This window comes from Prenolepis imparis, unplaced genomic scaffold (assembly GCF_030444845.1).
Source record: "Prenolepis imparis isolate NDT839.2.m4 unplaced genomic scaffold, iyPreImpa1.0 SCAF_8, whole genome shotgun sequence".
Lineage (NCBI taxonomy): Eukaryota > Metazoa > Arthropoda > Insecta > Hymenoptera > Formicidae > Prenolepis > Prenolepis imparis.
In genome coordinates, this window is record NW_028141166.1 from 7,658,109 (window position 1) to 7,681,639 (window position 23,531).

General features: G+C 38.6%; 3 protein-coding genes across 4 annotated transcripts in view; 2 read left to right on the forward strand and 1 right to left on the reverse strand.

Moving 5' to 3' along the window:
• The window catches only part of LOC145939907 (uncharacterized), a 42,084-nt gene extending 23,663 nt beyond the window's left edge, over nucleotides 1–18,421 (forward strand). Inside the window, exons 4-5 of the mRNA XM_083044541.1 lie at nucleotides 17,991–18,229; nucleotides 18,320–18,421. Of these exons, the coding sequence (XP_082900667.1) occupies nucleotides 17,991–17,994 (4 nt within the window). The 3' untranslated portion in view covers nucleotides 17,995–18,229; nucleotides 18,320–18,421. The remainder of the gene's footprint in view (nucleotides 1–17,990; nucleotides 18,230–18,319) is intronic.
• On the forward strand, nucleotides 1,415–2,056 carry LOC145939906 (uncharacterized). The gene is made up of 3 exons (XM_083044540.1): nucleotides 1,415–1,457; nucleotides 1,573–1,644; nucleotides 1,714–2,056. The coding sequence occupies exons 1-3, from the start codon at nucleotides 1,415–1,417 to the stop codon at nucleotides 1,974–1,976; spliced, it is 378 nt and encodes a 125-aa protein (XP_082900666.1). The 3' UTR covers nucleotides 1,977–2,056.
• Uif (sushi, von Willebrand factor type A, EGF and pentraxin domain-containing protein uif) overlaps nucleotides 2,071–23,531 on the reverse strand; it is a 38,943-nt gene continuing 17,482 nt past the window's right edge. The window contains exons 6-37 of one of the 2 annotated variants that reach the window (XM_083044535.1): nucleotides 21,626–21,766; nucleotides 21,309–21,538; nucleotides 20,845–21,198; nucleotides 20,200–20,574; nucleotides 19,938–20,106; nucleotides 19,372–19,734; nucleotides 17,183–17,365; nucleotides 16,931–17,107; nucleotides 16,669–16,871; nucleotides 15,968–16,591; nucleotides 15,702–15,825; nucleotides 14,180–15,502; nucleotides 13,499–13,951; nucleotides 13,194–13,411; nucleotides 12,710–12,962; nucleotides 11,783–12,624; nucleotides 10,787–11,670; nucleotides 10,461–10,708; nucleotides 10,105–10,236; nucleotides 9,850–10,015; nucleotides 9,293–9,544; nucleotides 8,627–9,168; nucleotides 8,304–8,516; nucleotides 8,004–8,159; nucleotides 7,807–7,930; nucleotides 7,412–7,474; nucleotides 6,308–6,498; nucleotides 5,026–5,663; nucleotides 4,136–4,485; nucleotides 3,806–4,008; nucleotides 3,539–3,655; nucleotides 2,071–3,221 (exon numbers count right to left, since the gene is read on the reverse strand). In XM_083044535.1, coding sequence (XP_082900661.1) covers nucleotides 3,190–3,221; nucleotides 3,539–3,655; nucleotides 3,806–4,008; nucleotides 4,136–4,485; nucleotides 5,026–5,663; nucleotides 6,308–6,498; nucleotides 7,412–7,474; nucleotides 7,807–7,930; nucleotides 8,004–8,159; nucleotides 8,304–8,516; nucleotides 8,627–9,168; nucleotides 9,293–9,544; nucleotides 9,850–10,015; nucleotides 10,105–10,236; nucleotides 10,461–10,708; nucleotides 10,787–11,670; nucleotides 11,783–12,624; nucleotides 12,710–12,962; nucleotides 13,194–13,411; nucleotides 13,499–13,951; nucleotides 14,180–15,502; nucleotides 15,702–15,825; nucleotides 15,968–16,591; nucleotides 16,669–16,871; nucleotides 16,931–17,107; nucleotides 17,183–17,365; nucleotides 19,372–19,734; nucleotides 19,938–20,106; nucleotides 20,200–20,574; nucleotides 20,845–21,198; nucleotides 21,309–21,538; nucleotides 21,626–21,766 — 10,343 coding nt within the window. In that variant the 3' untranslated portion in view covers nucleotides 2,071–3,189. The remainder of the gene's footprint in view (nucleotides 3,222–3,538; nucleotides 3,656–3,805; nucleotides 4,009–4,135; nucleotides 4,486–5,025; nucleotides 5,664–6,307; nucleotides 6,499–7,411; nucleotides 7,475–7,806; nucleotides 7,931–8,003; nucleotides 8,160–8,303; nucleotides 8,517–8,626; nucleotides 9,169–9,292; nucleotides 9,545–9,849; nucleotides 10,016–10,104; nucleotides 10,237–10,460; nucleotides 10,709–10,786; nucleotides 11,671–11,782; nucleotides 12,625–12,709; nucleotides 12,963–13,193; nucleotides 13,412–13,498; nucleotides 13,952–14,179; nucleotides 15,503–15,701; nucleotides 15,826–15,967; nucleotides 16,592–16,668; nucleotides 16,872–16,930; nucleotides 17,108–17,182; nucleotides 17,366–19,371; nucleotides 19,735–19,937; nucleotides 20,107–20,199; nucleotides 20,575–20,844; nucleotides 21,199–21,308; nucleotides 21,539–21,625; nucleotides 21,767–23,531) is intronic. The other variant, XM_083044536.1, reaches the window with a different exon arrangement.

Consider the following 23,531-nt stretch of genomic DNA (forward strand, 5'->3'; position numbering starts at 1 on the left):
GACATTTAACTGCTTCATGATGAATAGGAGAGCAGTAGATCGATCTTAGTGAAAATAATTTTTTATTAAATTTAATTTATTTTTCAAAAGAAAAAAAAGAAAACAAAATTTTTTTTACATATAATGTAATATATTTGTAAAAAAAATACTAAAAGGGGAAAAGCAAAATATTGCGACGGTGACTGTCGCTAGATAATTAAATATCGTTCGCAAAATGCATATATAGGTAATGCAGCTGCAAAGTTACTATTTTAATAATACATTGTTCAATGTTATCGTGCCTTGGTTCCAACCAAGTTACAACGAGCAGTGACTAAATGGTGGCTGTAGATGGAGTTGCCAGTACAATTGTGGATTTGATGTATATTTTTATATAACATTTTGTTTGAGAAAATGCAAAATTGGAATTGCAAAATTGAAAAACACAATTTCGCGATAATTTCAGAAAATATATAAATATCGTGAATTTGGCTATTTTTATTTAATGCCAATTGTGAATTATAAATATAAATCTTGCATAAATGGATTTATAAAAAACAAATTTATAAAACAAATTAATAAATAATTTATCGAGAAAGCTATTTTAATGCGATTATACATTGAAATTCTGCGCGAGTCCAAAGTCTGCTTGTTTCATGAATTCGGTATATAAGGAAAGCGAATAAATTAAAGGGTCTCTGCAGTGACTCATACCGCATTCCAACGAGCTCTTTTTTTTACTCATATATATATAATTATCATAAACACACACATCTCGCAAACTAACACAGACTCCGATCTCCGAAACGGGATTTCCTACATGACATCAGATAAAATTCTGTAATGGTCCAACCAGTTTTGCTAGATTCTATTTCCATATTATTTCCATAACATTTAATCGTAGTTAAAAATAGCATAGCAGCATGTATAATTGAAATATATTGAGAAAAATTATAACATTTGAATTTCTTCTCTGATAAAATTATGAAATTTGAAGTTATTAACAAATATGTGTACGTGACATGTATCTTATGACAATTGTTTCTCTGATTTATCAGGCATATTTTAAATTGTATTTAGTGTGAAAAAAATTTGCTTCATTAAGTTTTTCATAATATACAAGGATTTTGCACAAACAAGTAAGATTGTAAATCTCGTTTTGCAATTATAAAGTATTGTACTTTACTTTATAATCTGTTTGCAGACATGCGATAAATGCGATTCTGTGAATTCTTATCTCTGACTAAAAATGGTTATCAGTGAAGTGCAAAAGTAAAAAGTATTTTAAACGTAACATTTATGATGAATCAAGAACAGAATACGAATTATGAGACTCGCATCGAAGTATATAAATATTTATCACATAAATTTAAAAATTATTTCTCTCTACTAAATATTAATCAAGCTTCGTATATTTTAGTTTACAATTGCTTTAATGACAGGATATTATGCAAAAGCCCGTGATTGTGGAAATCGACGTAAGGATCAATTAATTTTACTTTAATTTTGCATATGCACATATAAATGTTCGATCAAAATTAAATCAGTAAAGAGAGACAGCTCAATCGCATTAGAATTTAATTTTACTCATAGTGTTGAGACGCAATCGGAACGATGCTGACGTTATCAGGGCGCTCAATATTCTGAAGCAGAAAAATCAACATGGTACGCGTTTCTCATTTTATATTCCTACATTATTCTACGGCTATTCTATTTTCTTTCTCAATATAATAGAAATAGAAGAATGCGAAAGGTCGAGTTCCATTGACAGCCCAATTGAATCTGACAATAAATGCGGAGGAAGTGACGCAACTAATGGCGAGGACGTTGATTTCGTAGACGATAATACAGACAGTCGCATTGATCCTAGGGCGACAAGTAAAATTGCGTCGCAGGACATGTCTCAATTGAATATTGACAAAGCCGAGACTAATCTCGAATTCCGACAGAGAATGCACAGAGTGATACCGATAAAAGTAAATAAAGAAACTGCATGAATAAAATATATTGCGAGTCGTTAAAATTGAGTAGTGAAGAGAGGTTTTTTTAGGGGAACTTATAATACATATAGCACGAATAAAACAGGGGACATTTTATTGAAATACATTTTATTAATAAAAAACAACTATTTGTTAAAGTTTTTACAACATAAATGAAAAAAAAAAAAAAACAGCGTGGTAGGCATCGTTCGTAAATGCAAAGTTCAATGCTCGTCACATCTGGCGGCTTTCTACATTCACTTTTTATTTATTTTTTTCTTTTTTTACAAAGAGATATCGTGAGAGAGTACGCTGTAAGAGTTCCCAACATTTTTTTTGGATCATCGCGAATCGAATCGGTCTTCTCACGCCGCGGGGAGATTTTCGCGAGATTTCTCCTCTGATTTCTTTGATACACTCGCTGAAATTCTAAAAATTCGAAATCTCGCCAAATTTTCTCCTCCCTTCCATCGCGCGCGCTCGCGCATTTATTTATTATATTACAACGATGATGCGTATACCTTCCGAGTAACAAAATATAAATTCACGTACGTATATATATATATACTTATATTAACATATACAAGCACACACAGTTTCTCTCACGTACGCACCGTTAATCGTACGAGTTAATAAGAAAGAGGAAAGGGGAAATGGGAAGATGATGGTGATGGTAGTCGGGAGATGGATCCTTAATACATATGTCTATATACGCGGTAATTAAATTACAAAAATTACAACCTCGCGCGTAAGTCTCTTTAATCATTGAACACGCATCGAATTTCACTTCACGAAGGACGGACAGGCTCCGTTTCTATTTTTTCCCCCTTTTTTTACGTTGCGCGCCTCCGGATTTCCGGCTCGAATGAACGCGTGCCGAAACGACGATCGGTGTACAACATGATCTGCCGATCATCGTTCCAGGACTCTTGCATCGATCTCTTGCAAATCGACGCGAGATTCCGCGGCTTCGATCGAGTCCCTCTCTCTTTTTCACCCCTTTTCTCTCCCTCTTTTTTTCTCTCTCCCTTCTCACATGTTCAATCGCCCGATCTGGACAACCGCGGATCTCGGCGCCGTCATATAGAAGGGTATGCAATAAATAACACGATCCGTCGATCGGGTTGGAGCAACGAAGGATGAGATACCGTCGTCGCTTCGTCTGATTACTGATCGATATCTCTCGCATTTTCGTACTCTACGTTGGCATGAAAGTCATTGTTCTACCCGGTCACTGGCCTTCGCTGTCGCTGTCGCTCTTATCTGCAAAATGGACATTTCGTAATGTTATTTTCTGCGACGCTTTGATAGCGCGCTGTCGCGGCTCCACTATTTACGTCGTTACGTATTAATCAAATTAATAGCGGAAATTTGTTACGTGTTCTATGATATTGTAAAAAAGACGAGGTGTGCATAATCGTCGAATTTTTTTAAATCGAAATCAATAAATAATAATATCGCAGCCGGCGAGAGGCCGCGCTGTGCATCCGATCCTGGTAGCAGTAATTTTCGGACGGCAAACGTGCGACGAGTCGTGGCGTTGATTAATATGATTTACGAAGGTAGTTGCGGATCTGTACCTTTTTTACCGGTATATGCATGACGCTTCAGTCTGTCGTAAATATCGTCTTTCGTGCCGTAAATACTGGCGTTCGATCGAGCAAGACTGTTCATCTTGCCCCCGTTGTGCAGACTCTCTGTGCGGGAAGAAAAAGAATTAATGAGCACTCACATAGCACATTGAGATATAAAACGCATCATCTTACAAGTTATATATTTTATCGTGAAAATAATTATTATAATTTCTTTTTGTTCACTCCGCGCGATATATTTTCGACATAGCTCACCTTTCATATAAGTCTCATTGTAGAAGTTGGGCATCTCCCATCCGTCCTCCTCGTCGTCGTAATAATGAGCATATGTACTGTGATGTGACGGTGCTATCGACTCTGCGTAAGGTGTCGGCGCACCATAATAGAAGTTCACCTGGGAGCCATTCTGGTCAGTCGCTGGGGTGAGCATCTTCTTCGGCTCCTTCTTTCTAGAGGCTCTGTTGATCAAAAATATCGCTGATATTTATCGATAAAAAAATATAAGTCATTAAAACAAATTATTTTCAACGTCGATATCTCTACATCTCGTGGATTAATTTGCAATCAATTTTTCTCGACGCTAACCTGACGCAAATCATCCAGACGAGCAGCACCACAATGATTATCAAGATAACGCCTCCTGCTATGCCGCCGGTGATGTAGAAGAACTCGGACTTCTCCGTGCAATGTTTGCCGGTGAAGCTGCCGCTGCATCTGCACGAGGGTTGCCCGCGCGAGTCCTTCAAACAGACACCCTCGTTATCGCAGTAGTTAAGGCACACGTCTGTGCAGACAGTCCCGGTGCCGTTGTATCCGGGCTTGCACTCGCATTTGAAGTCGCTCGTCTCCGGTATAAGTAGACAATATGCGTTTGCATCGCAGTGCATCTCAGCACCGCTCGTCTCGCACGGATTCGTGCACTCTGCCTTGCTCGTCTGTCAACAAACATAAATATTAATACTATATTATTTCAATTTTTTATTCATTGATAATATTATAAATATTTTCATTTATTCATTGCATATATGTTATATCATATTTTTCTAGAATTATATTAATATTATTAATTTATATTATATTATTATAAAATTCTCTGATACAAAATGTTTCTTTACAAATACAGGGAATACATTTCGTAAATATTAAAAGATTTTTTTTCTCTAAAAATATACAACAAAATGTGTACACATAAAAATAAAGGTATCGAATTTTGTTGTATATTTTTAGAGAAAAAAAGTCTTTTAATATTTACGAAATGTATTCCCTGCATTTGTAAAGAAACATTTTGTATCAGAGAATTTTATAATAATATAATATAAATTAATAATATTAATATAATTGTAATTGATATTCTGAAGAAATTTAATATTAATTCGATACCTTTATTTTTATTATTTTATTAATATTACTATTATATATTAATATTATTTATTAATAATATTATTTATTATAAAGAAAAAGAAAGAAAGACTCACAGCAGCGGATCCTTTAGTGCTGGTGTTCGGCGGACAAGGGATGCAGAAGGTTTGCTGCGGTTCCGATTGATACGTTCCCTTCTTGCACTCCACGCAATCGTTGAGGCTTCCGTTGAGGTAAGTTCCGGGCTCGCAGACCGGAAGCGAGCATTCCTCTATCGCGGCGGATCCCATATTCGGGGTCGTTCTGCCGAGAGGACAAGATTGGCAGGACGCCTGCACTCCCTGGGTGCGATACGTGCCTCGAGGACAAGGCTCGCATTTCCCTTCGATGGCCAATTGCTGTCCGGATCCGCATTCGTCTCGGCATTCTTCGCGAGACACAGCTTCGGCGGTTCTAGTGGTTTTTCCGAGGCCGCACAATAGGCACGAGAAGCTACCCTCGTTCGGCTGATAGAATCCGTGACCGCAGTTGCGACAGAGACCGGCCACGTCGTCGTAGTACTTGCCGGCAGGACATCGCTCCTTGCAATCAGCCGCGCTACGAGCACCAGGACCCACCGTCACGCTGGGACGACCGGCGATTATCGGGCAGGAGTTGCATCTTAACTGTCCGGACTCGCTCTGGTAAGTACCCATGGGACAGGACACGCACTGCATCGTCTCTTCGTCATAGTAAGTGCCCACCGCGCATGGTACTGTAAATGATGAATATACGCTTTGAACTTTTTGCACTGTGATATTTGAGACAAATCATTAATGCTATGAAATCTGTTCTCAATATTTATTTAATAAAATATATAATACATTTATTGAAAAATTATTTTGCATATTAAAATAAGGGTATCGAATTAATATTAAATTCCTTCAGAATATCAATTGCATATTTTGTTGTATATTTTCAGAGTAAAAAAAATCTTTTAATATTTATGAAATGTATTCCCTGCATTTGTAAAGAAATATTTTATATCAGAGAATTTTATTATGTTGAAAAAATAGTTTCCTCTTGCAATTATAATAATTAACGATATGTATCGACTACACGCTATGTATTTTAGAGAAATCAATAATGCTAAAATCTTTTTCCAATATTTATCGGTCATTTAAATATATAATACATATTGAAAAATTGTTTTGCATATTAAAATGTAGTATCGAATTAATATTTTTCTTGAGAATCTCAACCATATTTTGTTGGCATATTTTCTAAGTAAAAAAATCTTTCAATATTTACGAAATTTATTTCCTACACATTTTCAAAGAAATATTATATCATAGAATTTTATTATATTGAAAAAATAGTTTCCTATTGCAATTACATATAATTAACGTATTGACTTACCGCAATCCGGTGCCATGACAACTTGTCCTATCGGGCAAGCATAATCGGATTCCAAATTGAGAGACGCAGGATCTGGCACAGTGTTTGGCAGAATATCGTGAACGTCGAATTGGTCCTCTTCTAGGATTAATTTTTCAAGTAACATCTGCACGGTCGAGCGCTCATTCGAATTAGCATTCAGGATCGGATCGCTGTGAAATACAGATGAGTGTTATCGTTCTGTAGATTCATATGTTGTGTGCGGTAGCAACAGGCATGAAGAGATTTGCGCAAATATGTACAGCCGTTATCTCGAGGCGAATGTAATTAAGGCAGCCTTGTCTTTAGATCAGGATCTTCGTCAGTGGTCTTGCGCTAGTTAAACCACACTCATATCCTTAATGTGATTGTAATTAATACATGTATTTTGTATTCATCGTCAAGTCACAGTATGAGTTGTCAATATATGTCGGAGCTGTCATTATCGTAAACCGAAGCTGTTGGATGCTGGAGCTACAGAGATCAAAATGTATTAATTTTCACGCATTAATTTTCAATTTTTTAATTAGCTGCAATTTTCGCCTGTTATTTCATAATTTGTTTTAATCATTATTTTTATAATCCGCTAGTGTATTGAATGATAGATTTTTTTTCAATAAAAAATGATAAACGATCTCACAGCTTGGTCACACAAGTTTTGTTATCTCTGTCTTGTTACGAGTTTTGCTGTCACTGTCGAAAAATGTAGGCACTAGTTGCAGCTTGCTACATGATGATATTCCCATAATGATGATCTGTGTATATATGATGATTAGTTAGTAATAACGTGCACACGAGCTTTTATTTACGCTTGTAATGAAGTTTTATATCACTTGTTCTTGTAGGATTAGTCGTTAGTACGATTTATCACTTTTCGATGTTGATTATACAAATCCGAGAGTTAAATACGATTAACATAGGAGACACTGAATCATGATTACACGCGGGGGATTGTTATAAACTGCACGCTATATGAATGCTTTTATTAAAATGAGATAACGATATTAGAGAGATGATGTCGAATATGGCGGGTAAGACATGTAGATGAAATCGAATTGCACGTAGCATGAATCGAGCTGTCCTTACTTTATCGCTGGGAACGAGATCTCCACCTCGTAGGTATCACTGCCTTGGCGACCCTGTCTCGTTCTATGATGTAACACAAAAATGCTCAGTATACTGAGATCACTGTAAGCGGAGGAATGCGCGGCGAAGACAACACATTTGAGAGATGCGTCTGATTGAAATTGAAATGACCGAAATGTGTGAGGCACAAAAAGAGCAAGCCGAGTATGATTTACAATATTACATCAATAAGCTGTAATTATTTTGCCTACGATAAAAATGCGTTTGAACCAATTGACGCGCTGTAAAAATTGTCAATTAAACTCGCGAATGTCTGAGAACGCAGAATGTCTCAGAACGCAGAATTTTCGAAAGACCTCGTTAATTAGAAAATTGTTGTAAAATATATTACTTACGGTTCTGCAGGTACAATGGCGGAAATGACGTAAGTTCCACCATCCTCTTCGTTCGTTTCTCTCGTTGTGCGTACGCGATGATCGCATTGCACGTCGATATTCAGATCTTTGCACTCGCGAGTTCCTAAGCAGAAAATTAATATTGAAAATATATATTTTTATATAAAACAATCTGTTTAAAAAAAAATTATGATTACCTTCGTAAGAGTACGAACAGAAGTTCCAGTCTCTGTTCAGTGAATTTACGGCGTTTCGAACCTTCTGCTTGAGCACACCTTGACCGGCCTCGTTGCAGAGCACCGATGTCGGGAAGTTCATCTTAATTTTGAATACTCTTTGAGCTGACGTGGAGCCTGGAAAGAAAAATATATATTATTAATTTAAAAAATATAATTAATTTAGTATAAATATATATATATATATATATATATATAAATTTAATATAAATTTAAGAATATAAGATCGTTGTATGAATCAAACGTGAACAAAATAATTACTTGTACAAGCCGGATACACCAGAGGTAGACTAGGATCATTAGTGGGCCTCCAGAAACCTTCTGCACCGCACGTATAAAACTTGGGGACCTCTTGCGAAAATCGAAGTCCGGTGTTGCAAGAAATCTCGCAAACTTTAAATTGACCTCCCGAGCCCCAGTCTTTGCACTGTTGCGTACCACCGATAGGATCTTCCAGCATCGGACAGAAGTCCGCTGCAACGAAAAAAATTTATTGAAATGTCAATAATTCATGCACATCTATTTAAAAAAAAAATATTTTATAATTTTTTCCGAACAAATATTAAATGATAAATTTTACTTACACAATACGTAAACTTTGAAATTGCAACTGGCCGAGTTTCCGACCTGATCATAAGCCACGTAACTGATATCGAAAGTGCCCCACATCAGAGTCTGTCCGGATCGGTGTCCGTTCTTCTCCTGTATCTTCGTGACGCCGACATTGTCGCTGAAACGCGGCTCGTCCCAGGTAACGATTGCCGATCCGTTTCTCGCGATCACCCAGAGATCGCCTGGACAGTGTTCCATCTTGGGCGGAATCTTGTCGGCCTCGAGTTGCTGGCATCTGTTGCCACCGTAACCAGGTGGACACACTCTCTGTCCGCAATGCGACGGCACGATTCTCTCGACTCCACCTACGGTCTCGTCGTATCCTGCCCATGTCAGTACGAGACCCTGATAAAGAACCGGTTCCGTGCGACAGTCGCGCACCTGCTTCTGAATCTCATTCGTCACGTGCAACGCGCGGCCCCAGACTTGCACCTTGGTCAGATGACCTTGGAAGCCCGATTCCGTGTAACCCTTTATGTTCTCGCTCTGTGGTTTACCTAAGATGGCCCATGCGCTGCAAGAGAAGACGTTTCTTTAATTAATATATATCAAGACACACACAGATATTAAAATTTTTTTACACAATTTGTTGCAAAAATGCACATAAAATTTTTTTTTATTTCTGAAAAGATTCTTACTATGCTGGAAGTGATCTGCCGCTACCGTAGCCCTCGGTCTTGCTAGCGATAAGGCCTTCTGTGATTAGAGTGAGCTCTCCACCATTTTCCCCGTTCCACACAACTGCGACGTGATGCCATTGTCCGTCATTTATGGTCGCGTATTCTCTGAATGGCAAATATACGTCTTGCAAGTCGTGGAAGAGAGATATCTGAACTCCATTACTGTGTGCTTGCATCATAAGTCTGCGATTTGTTGGAACGTGCGGCGAGCTGAACAAAAGACATAATAATAATAATAATATATCTATTTTATATAATATCTTGTTATTATTTTTCTCTCAAGCAAATTAAAACAAAGCATTTGTATTTCTAAAATAAATGCTTTATTATAATTTGCTTGAGGGAGAAAAATGTATTTTATATAAAATCGTGCTATTATTTTTCTCTCAATTCTTATTTTACGAATGTAAATACATTATTATAATTTGCTTCAGAAAAAATAGTAATAAGAGAAATAATAGTAAGATTTTATATAAAATAAATTGTTAGCAAAACAAAAATATAAATGAATTTACCTGACGCCATAAAGAGTAAAGAAAATTCCAGCTTCATCTCTCTGCGTAAATTGCACCCACATAGCGACAGTTAGACTTTTCGTGGAACCGGTGAAAAATGGAATAATCTGCGAAGCACTACTTCGTCCCGGATCGCTAAAATACAAGTCGTAATCCACTTGGATGGCTGCAAGAATTTAAAATAGTCAAAATGAATAAAAATAATTAATCACACTAATAATATTTTTGATTTAAAAACAATTGTGAAAGACGTACATTTTCTGCAATCGTCGCCAGTCAAATTAAACGGACATTGGCAGAAGAATTTGCCGGTGAGATCGATACAAGTCGCCGATGGCGGACAAGAATTCTCTTTGCAATCGATTATATCTTCCTCGCAAGTTTGGCCTAATTATGAGAAATTAGAAAATTATTTTTTAATTGTTTAGTAATTAATCTGTTCAAAAAAAGTAAAATAAACTCTTATATTAAGAATTATTATATATTAATTATATATTAATTATTACATTAATTAGTATATTAATTTTTATTATATTAAATTTTATAATAATTATATTAATGATAATTATATTATTAAATAATATAATAATATTAATTATTATATCAATTACCTGTATATCCTGGAGGACATATACAGGTGAATCCGGGGCCCTCGTCGATACAAGTAGCACCGTTTTTGCAAGCACCGGCTTGACAGGCATCGTATTCGTATTGACAACCAATACCCGTGTAATCGTCGGGGCAAGTACAATTCAAGCCTGAACCAAAATCTTGACAACGACCGTGATGCATGCACGGATTTCCGATGCAACGTTCCGGTGCCGTTTCGCATTGTTTGCCATCGGTGCCGGATGGGCAGCTATCGATTAAAAATTTGAAATAAATCGACGATTTTATCAGATAAAAAAAACACTCTCGGAGAGATTTATATACTTACACGCAGAAGTAATCTATGAACAAGTCCACGCACGTGGCATCGTTCTGACAGGGTCGATTCTGACACATGCCGACGTCTATCTTGCAGTGCGTCCCGGTCCATCCCTCCGGGCAAACGCACTTGAAGCCGCCAACCTCGTCTATGCACATCGCGTCGTTCAAACACGGATCGGATTCGCAGTCATCGATATCGATCTCGCATGACGCGCCGGTATAGCCCTCGCGGCAATGACAAACAAATGTGTTGTCGAGATCCACGCAGCGATCGGTGCCAACTGGATTACAAGGATCGCTGAGACACTCGTCGATCTCCGCCTCGCATTGCAGGCCGACGTAGCCGGGTCTGCATTTGCAGACGAATCCCTCCAGCTGATCCAAGCACGTGGCACCGTTCTGACAAGGATCGGACGCGCAGTCGTCGATCGTGTGCTGGCAATTCTTGCCGGTATAACCAGGCTCGCAGGTGCAGGAATAATCGCCGACCTGATCGATACATTGGCCGTTATTTTTGCAAGGTCTAGAGGCGCATTCGTTGATGTTGGTCTCGCAAGCCGCGCCGATCCATCCCGTATGGCAAATGCACTCGTGGCTGAAGAGCTTGTCTACGCAGATCCCGTTCAGGCAAGGATTGCCCGAGCACAGGTCGATCTTTTCGTGGCAACGTTTGCCGGTGAATCCGGGCGGACAGTCGCAGGCGAAGTCGTCGATCAAATCAGTGCAGTTGGCGCCGAGCAGGCAAGGTCTCTCGGCGCAGTCGTCGGTGTTGATCTCGCAGCTCTGACCCTCCCATCCTGGTAGGCAGTCGCACTTGTAGCGTCCTTGCTGAAGAGCTACGCACGTCGCACCGTTGTTGCAAGGATTTCCGCTGGCTGTGCACGGATTTATCTGAAGCAAAAATATAAAACACAAGCTTAAATTAAATATATTTTGCAAATAATAGAAATGCGATTTTTTTTATCAATTCTTTTACAAAAAAGAACCACGAAGAGACGCTTACAGTGATGTCGCAATCGACTCCGGTGTATCCAGACCGACAGAGACAAGTATAATTATTAAATCCAGGCTCGTCCTTGCACATGGCTCTCTCTGGACACGTGTTGTTGGTACAGTCCGATTTCTCCTCCTGACAATTGATACCGGAATAGCCGTTGGCGCACTGGCATCTGTAGCCTTGCGGTAGATCGATGCAAGTAGCACCATTGTAACACGGCTGAGACGCGCATTCGTCGATGTCGATCTCGCAGCGTCTTCCGAAGAAGCCTGCCGGGCAGTAACAGTGCACACCATGTCCCATTGGCACGCAGAGGCCACCATGCTGGCATACGTTTTCGGTGCATTGAACAGGCTTGCATTCCTCTCGACCTACAGAACCGGATCCATCCGTGTACATGTTCGTGGGACACTCGACGCAGGTGATCGCGCCATGCTGAGGCTGGAAGAAGTTCTTCGGGCACTGGGCGCATGGAGCGAGTCCTGTGTCCGAGTACATGCCTGGAGAACACTTGGCACGGCAACGATCTCGACCAGGTGCGGCTGGTTGATACGTGAACGTGCCAGCTGGACAAGTCTGGCAGTCCTTGTAGCCGCCTATAGGTGGCTCGCCGGTGTAGCTGTTTCTGGGACACTCCAGGCAAGGTACTAGACCGGTAGGCGAGTATGTGCCGTAACCGCAGACCGGTATACAATCGTCTATGCTCTTCGAACCTTCCTCCTTTGTGTATGTGCCGAACGGACAGCGTAAGCAGGAGCCCTGACGGTCGCTGTTTTGATAGAAGCCCTTCGGACAGGCCGTGCACAGCTTCTGCTTCTCTCCGGCAAATGTCCCGGCCGGACAGTGCACTAAAAATGTATAAAAAGTTTTTTTTGCGATTAAATTTTTCTAAAAGCACTCGAAGTAGGAGATAAAGAATTAAACAGTACTTACGACAACGAGGTACATCTTCGGTGTCCATGTTTAATACTTCACCGACGCTGCACGTGAAGCCTTTGGTGCTCGATGATTTGAGAGCACGAAGAGGCGGACATTGATTGCCGATCGATGAGACATTTAACAGAGGCTCTATAACTGCACTCGCATACGGGACCGATAAATCAAAAATTAGACTCAATGTGGCGCCGCAATGATCGTATAATTGCGTTTGACGTACTGCTGGTATGACTCCCAAGACAAAGTCCATCTAAAATTTGTCGAAATTATTGTGTTATTATTATTTTTTGTCAAATGATTGTCGCAATATTATAGCTATTGATTAAGAGTTGAGTAATGATTAGGATTTTATTAACTATAAGTAATAATTAAAATTTTATATAATTTATTTTTTACCTTGAGAACATTCTCTTTAATTAAATAAAAAAAATAATTAAGATTTTATTAAGTAATAATTAACATTTTATACAATTTTTTTTACCTTGAGAACATTCTCTTCGATCAAGGAAGGCATCGATCTGATGAAAGATACGTTCATGTTCACACTGAGAGCGGAGCAACGTTGAGTCAAAATACTATTAATATTCGTATAATATTGAGTCATGAGATCTTGATACATCGACAAGCAAGATCGAGAAACAGCGCCATTCGCGCGATAAGTCACCGAGGCGATTACATGATAATCAGCTTGTTGCGTATCTGCGAATGCAAACATTTAATTAATTATACCATTTAAAAATGCAGTTTAAAAATGAAGTTTAAGGAAATTTAGAACCAAAAACTAACTTTCAGAAACACAATCGGGAACGACCGACGAGGGCGTCCACCGTTTGTTAACGTCACATCCGAACGTTTTCACTGGTGAACCGTCCGTGAATCTATATCCGGACTTGCAAGTAGCTATACATTGCAGTCCCTTATCCCCAGGGACGCATTTTAGCCCGCCGTTAGCCGGCGGTTTCAATTCCCAATCGACGCAGGGCGTCGCTTGGACCGAAACTTGGAAGTGACAAGTCGCTCGATTGCCGCTTGAGTCCGTTGCATAGACCGTAACGTTTTCAAAGCTACCGACTCGAATCACCGCGCGTTCCGGCACAAAAGTGATTTTCACGGGACCGGAAACGTCCGTGGCGTTGATACGTCTTCGTGTTTCGTTGAAATTGATGGAATAACTTTCTTGTCGATCGATCAATTCGATGACATAGCTTTGGGGACAGCTCAGTCTCGGTGGAGTTATATCTGCGATATACAAAGATTGATATTATTAATAATTAATAATATCATATAATATTATATATATTGCATTAATAAATATATTATTAATAATTTAAAATAATATTAATATATATATTAATATTTTTACAAATATCAATATTAAATAATAGTAAAAATAACTGTCAAAATATTAATTTTAAAAGAATATTAATTTAAGATATTTAAAAAATATTAATTAGTTGAATAACTAACCCGGCACGGTAATGTTAATTTCGCAAATAGCGACGTTGCCATCGTAATCGAAGGCCACATATTTCACGACCGTGTCCTCGAAGATCCGAATAGGCGTTCTGAAGCTCTGCGGCTTTACTTCCAGACGAGCGATGCTTCCGCTGTTGTCGATGGCTGTCGGAACTGTGAAATTTACCGGAAGTAATTCGCCGTCAGCTCCCTTCTGCACAACAATGGGTTGCTGCGGGCAGTTCTGGAACACTGGCGGCTCATTGTCCACGCATGGCGAAAATCCGTAGTCGTAACCCAACAGCGGCTCGATCACCGGTTCCTCGCATCCCATCAATTCAAACTTGAGACAGGCGTTGTCCATGTAGCTGACGATACCGAGAATGACGAAGCGAGCCTGCACGTATTTCGGCAGAGTGATCATCGCCAGCTCGCCGTAATTTCCTGGATCGCGCATGGTCAGATTGAAGTTCGGGAAATAGACGACGTAATTCTCGCTCTCCGATTGCTTGTAGAAGAATCGAATTTCCGTAGGTCTGCCGACGATGTCGTTGGTGATGACGCCCTTCACTAGAATCGCTTTCACTCGGTAGACACGACCGAGATCGACGCTGACGTAGGTAAAGGCCTCCTGCTTGCCGCACCAGCCGGTCACGGAATTTAATCGGACGTTCCTGGCCTCGTAGTTCGGTCGTTCGGAAGTAGCGTTTATCGCCGAGTCCGGGATTCGTCCGGAAGTGAGACCGAGCGGTTTCACGACCTTGCATTCGGGCTCGCGGATGCAGACAATCGGACGTGGATTGATGAGGATGTAGCCGGGTCTGTCGCAGCCGAATTGCACTTCCGAGCTTTGCTCGTAGCTTCGAGCTACTTGGTAGCCGTCGCTCGGTCTACCCGGATCCTCGCAGACCGGACCCTCGCATCGCAGATTCCCAAAGTCCCAGACGCCGTTCGCCTGGCAACGCACGACGTTGTCGTTGCGATTGGTCTGACCGGCGAGCTTGAAAGTGTCCTGACAGCCGAAAAAGAAGGACGACTGGTACTTGGAATCGAGATGCTGGCCGTATTCGGCGCCAGGCGTGGGAAGAGGTTTGCCGCAATCCACGCGAGGACAAGCCGGCTGCAAACCGGACAGCCAGTAATCAGGTAAACCGGGCTTGGGATCGTACGCGCACTGTCGAAAAGCGGAAGTCGCGGTATTACGCAAGTAGCGGCCGTTGCTTCCGCACTTGAGAGTGACGTTCTGTCTGAAAGGTACCAGTACGCTAGCCTCGTCGTTTCGGATCACGGAAAGACCCTCATTTTTGTCGTCCGGTAGTGACACGCATTTTGCATCTGTAAAAAATCAAAGAGTGCGTTTAAATTATTATAGAAATTTTATATTTATATCTTAAATAAAATCTATTTTTTATATATGCATATTTTATATGTATAATAAAATTAAAATTTTTGCACATTTTACGTATCATCAGATAACAGATATAATGGAAATTTATATACGATAATTTTAAGACATTCTATATTAGATACTTACATTGGCATTCGGGAATAGTTCCGTTCCAGAGACCGGAAGAAGTACAAATTACAGCTGAAGGTCCTGATAATACATAGCCAAAATTGCACTGAAATCTGACGATATCACCAAAATGATGCTGCTCCTGTAAAACAAATAAAAAAGTTCTCAAAATAAATTTCGGAATTCTGTCTATGAGAGATATTATTTCGTGATAATTATTTTCGAGACAAAAAAAATATTTATTTAAACAATCGCATAATTCTCGTGTGATTTAATAATTTTACCCTGGTCAAGAGTAATTTTCCATTTTCCGGCGACGTTAATGAAGGACACATCATCGGCACGCACGTCTTGTTTCTCTGATAGAGATCGCCGTTTCTCTCGCCGGTTTCCGATTTCGCCAGACTGAATCCAGCCGTGCCGTTGCCCTTGTACAATTCAAAGCCGGTGTTGCACATGCAGGAGTAACTGCCAGGGCTGTTGATGCACTTCTGTTGACAGCCGCCGTTCTTGACAGCGCACTCGTTGATGTCGGCGCACTCCAGCCTCGTGCAGCCCATTATCTCCAGCTTCATGCACGGTGCGCCGATGTAATCCTGTATCTTGAATTTTATGTAACGTGTCTCGATCGGTACGGGCAGGTTCAGGACGGAGAGCGTCGCCTCTAGAATCCTAAACTCCACCGGCGTGCCGTCCGGATTCGTGTAGTCCTTGAAGATGTCCGTCAGATCGTTCGTGTACTGGATTCGCACGGCTGACGTGTACGCGATGTTCCCGTCCAACCTGGCTACCACCTGCGTACGGAAACCGCGAATGATTGCCGGCGCCTTCATGTCGATTATCACCCAATTCGCGCCAGGCTCGATGTTGTTGCCGCACCAGCCATCGCCGTTGTTTAAGCGAATTCCCTGTAGAGATATAAATATATATTGCAGAGTAAGAGAAAGAGAGAAAAAAAGATTGATTTTAAAAATCAGCATCTTACGGTTTTTGTGTATCCATTTTCCGAGCTCGAAACCGTGATCGATTCATCGGGGATGCCGCCGTTGATGAGCCCGAGATCGCCGATAGGTCGACACTCCATGGTCGGTGCAAAGCCCGGCTTACACTTGCAGGTGAATGCACCTGGATTGTTTATGCACTCCGTGGACGCCAGGTCGCATTGGCTCGATGCGCACTCGTTTATGTCTACAAACACGCTCGTCTCAATATAACGAATCATTTTGTCAAGATTATAAAATCTCTACCTTCGCAAGTCGGTACGTTGTCGAATCGTTGATAGGGTCCGCATTGTATGATATTTGATCCGGTCAGTTTGTAGCCTCTGTTGCATTGCACTCTGGCTTCGTCGCCGAAGAAGTAATCTCTGCTGGTATCGACGACAAATCCGTTTTTAATTGTCGGCAGCAGCGGGCATCTGGCACCTATCAAAAATAAATGTCACTTTTATCAGTCTAATTTCACATCAATGTTAAATTAATTAACAGGTTACTACTTACGAGAACACATTGGCACCTCGTCGGACCAGGTACCGTTGCTCATGCAGAGAATAACGGGATGTCCGCTTCGTACGTAACCGGGTTCACACTCGAATCTAACAATTGTGCCGTAACTTCGACCACCTCCGTTTAAGATAGTTATGTTAGAATGAGGAGCTTCCGGTAGCGAAGCGCATTGAGATGCTGGAAGAGAGATACGCATATTTTTTTTTATTAAATTTTATTTCGCATCTTAATTATATATAACTAGAATAACACAAGCGCGCGCGTCATTCTTCGATTTTATGTTAAAAAAAAATGATATTTAAAAAAAAATAATATAAAGTTAAATTTTAAAATAATAAAATGTTATACAAATTAAAATAGTAATATGTTGTATATAATATGTTATAACCTCATTTTCAATTAATATTTTTTGACAGAAATCAGCTGATAACTGTCAAAAATATTAATCGAGTTTAAAGTATTATAACATATTATTTAAAACATATTATTTTAACTTTTATAACATATTATTATTTTAAAAATTAATTCGCAAATTAACGCTTTAATCAGCTGATTTTTGTCACAAAAATATTAATAAAGCGAATATTTGCTAATTAAATTTAAAAATAATATGTTCTTATTTTCGATTAATATTTTTTGACAGAAATCAGCTGATAACTGTCAAAAATATTAATCGAGTTTAAAGTATTATAAAATATTATTTAAAACATATTATTATTTTAATATTTATAACATATTGTGTATGTTATAATGCGAAATAATAAGATTGTTCTAATATATGTATGTATTTTATTTGTTACAGGTAGCATTGCGATACACAGTGCAATTCACGCGTCATGTCGGGAGTGCCGTGTAAAGTGTCGCGCGTCGGGAGTGCCGTGTAAAGTTTCGCGTGTCGGGAATGCCGTGTAAAGTATCGGACAATCGTAATTATTCGTGTTTTCGCGAGTGTCGTGAGTGCTACAAAGGAGCAATGACGGTCGACCAAGAGAGGAGGAGGAGGCCCGGGGAGGCATCAGGCGATAGCGGTGCAACTGTAAGGTATGCAATATAAAAACATTTTTTCTAAACTGCATTATTTATGATATATTCGACACACACATATGTATAATTTGAATATTTTGTTTTCAGATCAATATACTGTGTACGTACTACAACTCCGCTATTGTACGGTGTATCGGTGAGTGAGAAATTATTTATTCTATATTCTATAACATTTCTATAGCAGTAATGGGAATATATATAATATCTTAAAAATATTAAAATAATATAAATGTTTTAAATAATATGTTATAATATCTTATCTGCAATTAATATTTTTTGACAAAAATCAGCTGATAATTGTCAAAAATATTAAATGAATTTAAAATATTATAACATCTCTCTTTTAAAAAAGGCATGTAAGTCGATTCTTGCAAGTATTGTTGCATCTTTTTCGCAATGCTGATTGACTGTTTCGATTCGCATTGTGCGTTATATTTATAGCATCGAGAGGCTGTCATCGCGAAGGTTAGCAGTTTGACAGTTTGTCCAAAATTAAATTAAATAAAATAATATGTTTTAAATAATATGTTATAATACTTTAAATTCGATCAATATTTTTGACAGTTATCAGCTGATATCTGTCGAAAAATATTAATCGCGGACAAAGTATATATTATAACATATTATATTAGTTACAACATATTATTATAATTAAAATAATAATATTTACAACATATTATTTACAACATATTATTATAATTAAAATAATAATATTTACAACATATTATTTACAACATATTATTATAATTAAAATAATAATATTTACAACATATTATTTACAACATATTATTATAATTAAAATAATAATATTTTGTAAGTAATATAATATGTTATAATACTTTATCCGCGATTAATATTTTTTGACAGAAATCAGTTGATAACTGTCAAAAATATTAATCGAGTTTAAAGTATTATAACATATTATTTAAAACGTTATTATTTTATTTAATTTTACTTTGACCAAACTGTCAAACTGCTAACTCTCACAATGACAGTCTCTCGATGCTACAAATATAATGCACAACGCCAATCGAAAACAGGCAACAATGACTGCGATATATTTGAGATTCGACTTTGCACGTCTTTTTTAGAGAGGGATTATTTTATATCATTTATATTACATAATTAAAATAACTTACCTAAACACGACGGCTTCTTTTCCCATCTCCCGTCCGCAAGACATGAAATCTTTTCCGTTGGCCTTCCGGAAGAAAACGCGAATCCCGCGTAACACTGATAGGTCGCCAGTCCGCGATAAGTAACATTCGAGGAACCGATTGAGAATCCATTGTCGATTTGAGGTACGGGACCGCAGTATACTTCCTGACATTTGGGAATGTATGTGACAGACCAGTTACCTCCGGGGAGACACTCCGTGGAGATCCTCGACTTTCCTGTCGCGAATTCTTGTCCTAACGGGCAGGAGAACGTAACTATCGTGCCGAAAGCTGTGTCTCGACTTGACGCTAGAGCTCCTTCGCCGGGTTGCAATGGGGGACAGTCTATAAAATATTTTTTTTTAATTTTTAATATTTTATATAATTGACACAATCGTTGCATTATACGTTAATAAAAAATATAATTTATATATAAATATTTTATTATAAATATATTATGTAATAATTAATAATATAATATAATTACGTATTAAAAAGATTGTTGAAATAATAAATTACGAAAAATATAATTCATTAATATAAATTACCGGCGGAAAATTCAGCTTGCCAACCGGTGCTGCTGTGTAAGGCATCGGAGGCGAATCTGACGAGCATTTCTCCACTTTCCGCAGTGAGCGTGATCTTAGGTCGAGTGTTAGAGGTGAAACCGCTTCCGGGATGTAAGCGCAGACCGTTTGTGTTGGAACCGTCATATATCTGTTGATTCGGCGAGAGAAAATGAAAGTTAGCGATCCCGCGAATGATACGAAAACTTTTTCATTTATATAACGTGATTATAATCTCTCTCACCTGCACATAGTCAGTCTTGTGAACGTTGAAGCTGAGGAATTTCAGAGACAGCGGTCCTCTGTCCGGATTTCTAATTCTGTACAAACATTCCTGATTATTCGGATAATCGTTGAGGCCGTAAGAAGGCGACTGAATCGTGCCGTTTCTCGCGATAATCGTGGCCTTGCAGCCTTGCGTGAAGCGAAGGCTGAAGCCACGCCTGGAATCGCCGAGACTCGTCTTGAAGTACAGATACAAGTTGCTTCCGGTGGACATGATCACTACCGGATTCTCGTCCGATTTTCCCGTCAGCCGCGCGATCGGTCGGCTCATAGGCGAATCTCCATCCCTGACAAGAATGTAATCTCGATTCGTCTCGAGATCTAAATCCTCGATCTAGAAACGAGACAAAAATCATTAAATGCATTCGTAAATTTTTTAAATCTGTTTTATATCCTTTTTCCATTTAAAAGAATTTTAAATTTGATGTATTAATTCTTCTATCAATAAATAGATAGATTCTATCAATAAATAAATAGAAAGGTATTCGGGTACCCATACATTGATGGAAAGATAAAAAGTTATACATTGACAGAAGGATTAGACAAACAATTATATAAAATTGCGGACTAAAATAAAGCGAATGCATAGAAGATTTCGACTCACCTCCACGGACATTATGCGTCCTGGCTGAGCCTGCAGGATGTACAGGCACTCGAGTCCTCCGGGATAATTCTGCGGGTATCCCGGAGACGTGAGCACCTGTCCTTGCGGCGTCGCCCTAAGAATTCCGCCGCAGGTCTGTGGCTCGGTTTTCCAGGAAGCGCGGAAGCCCTTCCTCTCCACGGAAGCATCGGTGCTGAACTTGATAATCATGAAGTTCGAGGCCGAAACGAAAAGTTTATTGCTGAGCTCTTGCTTGCCGGAAAGAGTCGCGAGATTCACGGACTTCTCCTCGGTTCTACCGCCTACGAGGATCTGCACTATGTCGAAGCTCTTCTCGGTCTCGAATTCTTGGAACTAAAAACACGAATTATAGCTCGTTTAATTTCATTCTTTAAATTCCGGGATTTTGAGACAGATTAATTGTCATTTTTATCAGATAAATTCGTCGAGCGGAAAAGACTCACCTGCAAGAGAATATTGTGCCCTTGAGGGCCTTCGAGCGTCCACTTGCAATTGCTGAGGGGTGCATATTTGTGCGGGTAATTCGGACTCTCCACGACGTCGCCGCTACTCGCCATATAATATTGGCAATTAGTCGAACAGTCCAACTCGTCGGAATAGTCGCCGCAGTCGTCCTGCTTGTCGCATTTGAATGCCGCATTAATGCACTTGCCGTTCGAGCAGTGGAACGAACCTGCGGATGAATTATCATTAGATTTTTATTCGTTCTGTACGATATATTATACGGAGAGCCAGGTTGCGTGATGGTAGTAGAACTTACCGGAAGGACAGGCGTTGGCACGACACATGAAAGGAAGAAGCGACTCGCATGTGGTCAATTCCCACGTTTGTCGGTCGTCTGTCAAAGCGGCGTCTACGCATTCGCCCGAGTGCGGATTTGGTTGTCTCGACGCCCAGAAACCTAGATTTATTTTTTTTATGTGAAAACGCAACCGTTTTGCCGAGAAATATAATTTTTCCCTTGATCTCCTCTGATTGTTAAACAAATATTTTACATATTTAAAATTCAACGGGTTAGTTCAAAGAACCAGACGTGAATGTTAATGCGTTAGTTTTAAGGAAATATTATTTTTGCGTTGTGCACAGAGATCAAATTTTCTTTGGTACGGATACAAGAAATTAAATAAATCTCAATTCGAGATTTTATTTTTGATAAATCCTTCTGTAAAATAATTTAAAAAGCTATAAAAAATATTTTAATAATTAAACAGATTAAAAATATTCTGCAACATTATCGCTTTTTTCTCTCGTAATCAAACTACATATGTATGTATAATTAATAGAATGATTATAATAATAGAGCGTAGAGAATGCAGATATATGTCTCAAATGATACATATTTCCGGTAAGGGACTATATATGAAGTAATACTGTAAGTAGTGAAGTAAGATTGTGTATATGATGTGTAAATATATAAAGTTCTTCATATTTATTACGTTAGTTGCTAATTATAACCGTTGCTAACTATGAGCGTTCAACGCATAATTAATAGTAAATGGTTTAGTGGTGTGTAAATGCTTGAGGAGGGGAAATTGTAGTCTGTGTATAGCAAACGGACACAAAGCAACAACTGTCTGGGGCATTGTTGTGGGAAAAGTGTGTCTTCGTGCCGCGTACGCGAGTTCCGTGTTTCCGTGACCCTGATAGAAACTGGCCCTGCGTGTGTGCGAGAACGGAGTTTTGAGTGAAATGTTCGCATCAGTCACTTAATTTCGTAATACGTTCGTAATGTGTTCAAAAACTCTTACTAAAACAATAAATTTCTGTTATTATTTCTTATATAACATTTCTTTAAATATTCATTATATAAATAATTTTTTTCTTCTGTGTGTAATAAGTAATAATTATCTCAGTTTTCAAGAAATTACATTATTTTAGAAATAAAGAGTTGAAAGAAAAATATATATTATAAGAGAGATATCATAGTTGATTTTTTAATCGATTTCAAATTGCTTTCTCTTCGATATAATTGGACATCTATAAATAATTTCCAGTAATTAATGTTCCAAATATTTAATTTCAAGTAATTGAAAATAAAGAGATTTTGTAGAACTGAGGAAGCTTTAGAAAAAAAGGATAAAAATTTGTTATATAAATAAATAATTTTTAATTTCTTCTATGTGTAATAATTATCTCAATTTTCAAGAAATGATATTATTTTAGAAATAAAAAGTAGGAAAAATATATTATAAGATATATCATAATTAATATTTTAATCGATTTCAAATAGATTTCTCTTCGATGTAATTCGACATCTATAAAAAAATAATTTGCAGTAATTAATGTTCCAAGTATTTAATTTCAAGTGATTGAAAATAAAGACATTTCGTAGAACTGAGGAAGCTTTAGAAAAAAAAAAGATGAATGACAAAATTGTATTTCTTCGATTAATATCAAATAAACTTTGAAAATGTGAAGAATGTTGAGCATTTATCTCGCTCCAGAATTCTTATTCTCTTTACTTCGAGAGTCGCATTTGCAAACCGCATCGTATTGCGCGGAATATCGGTCAAGGTCTCTTAAGAGCAGTCGATCGTTAATGGCAAAGAGATGGTTGCGCACTCGAGAGAGAGAGGAAAAAAAGGGGGATATATAAAAAGAAAGGATAGAAGAGTAACTGAACGATGTGCGTTCGATTACGGGATATCCATTCGCGCAGAATCCGC

Excerpts from the sequence above, each read along its gene's own strand:
- LOC145939906 (XM_083044540.1), top strand. The coding sequence starts at position 1,415 with ATGACAGGATATTATGCAAAAGCCCGTGATTGTGGAAATCGAC. Across the intron at positions 1,458-1,572 it reads CCGTGATTGTGGAAATCGAC|TGTTGAGACGCAATCGGAAC; the intron begins GTAAGGATCAAT and ends TTTTACTCATAG. Across the intron at positions 1,645-1,713 it reads GAAGCAGAAAAATCAACATG|AAATAGAAGAATGCGAAAGG; the intron begins GTACGCGTTTCT and ends TCAATATAATAG.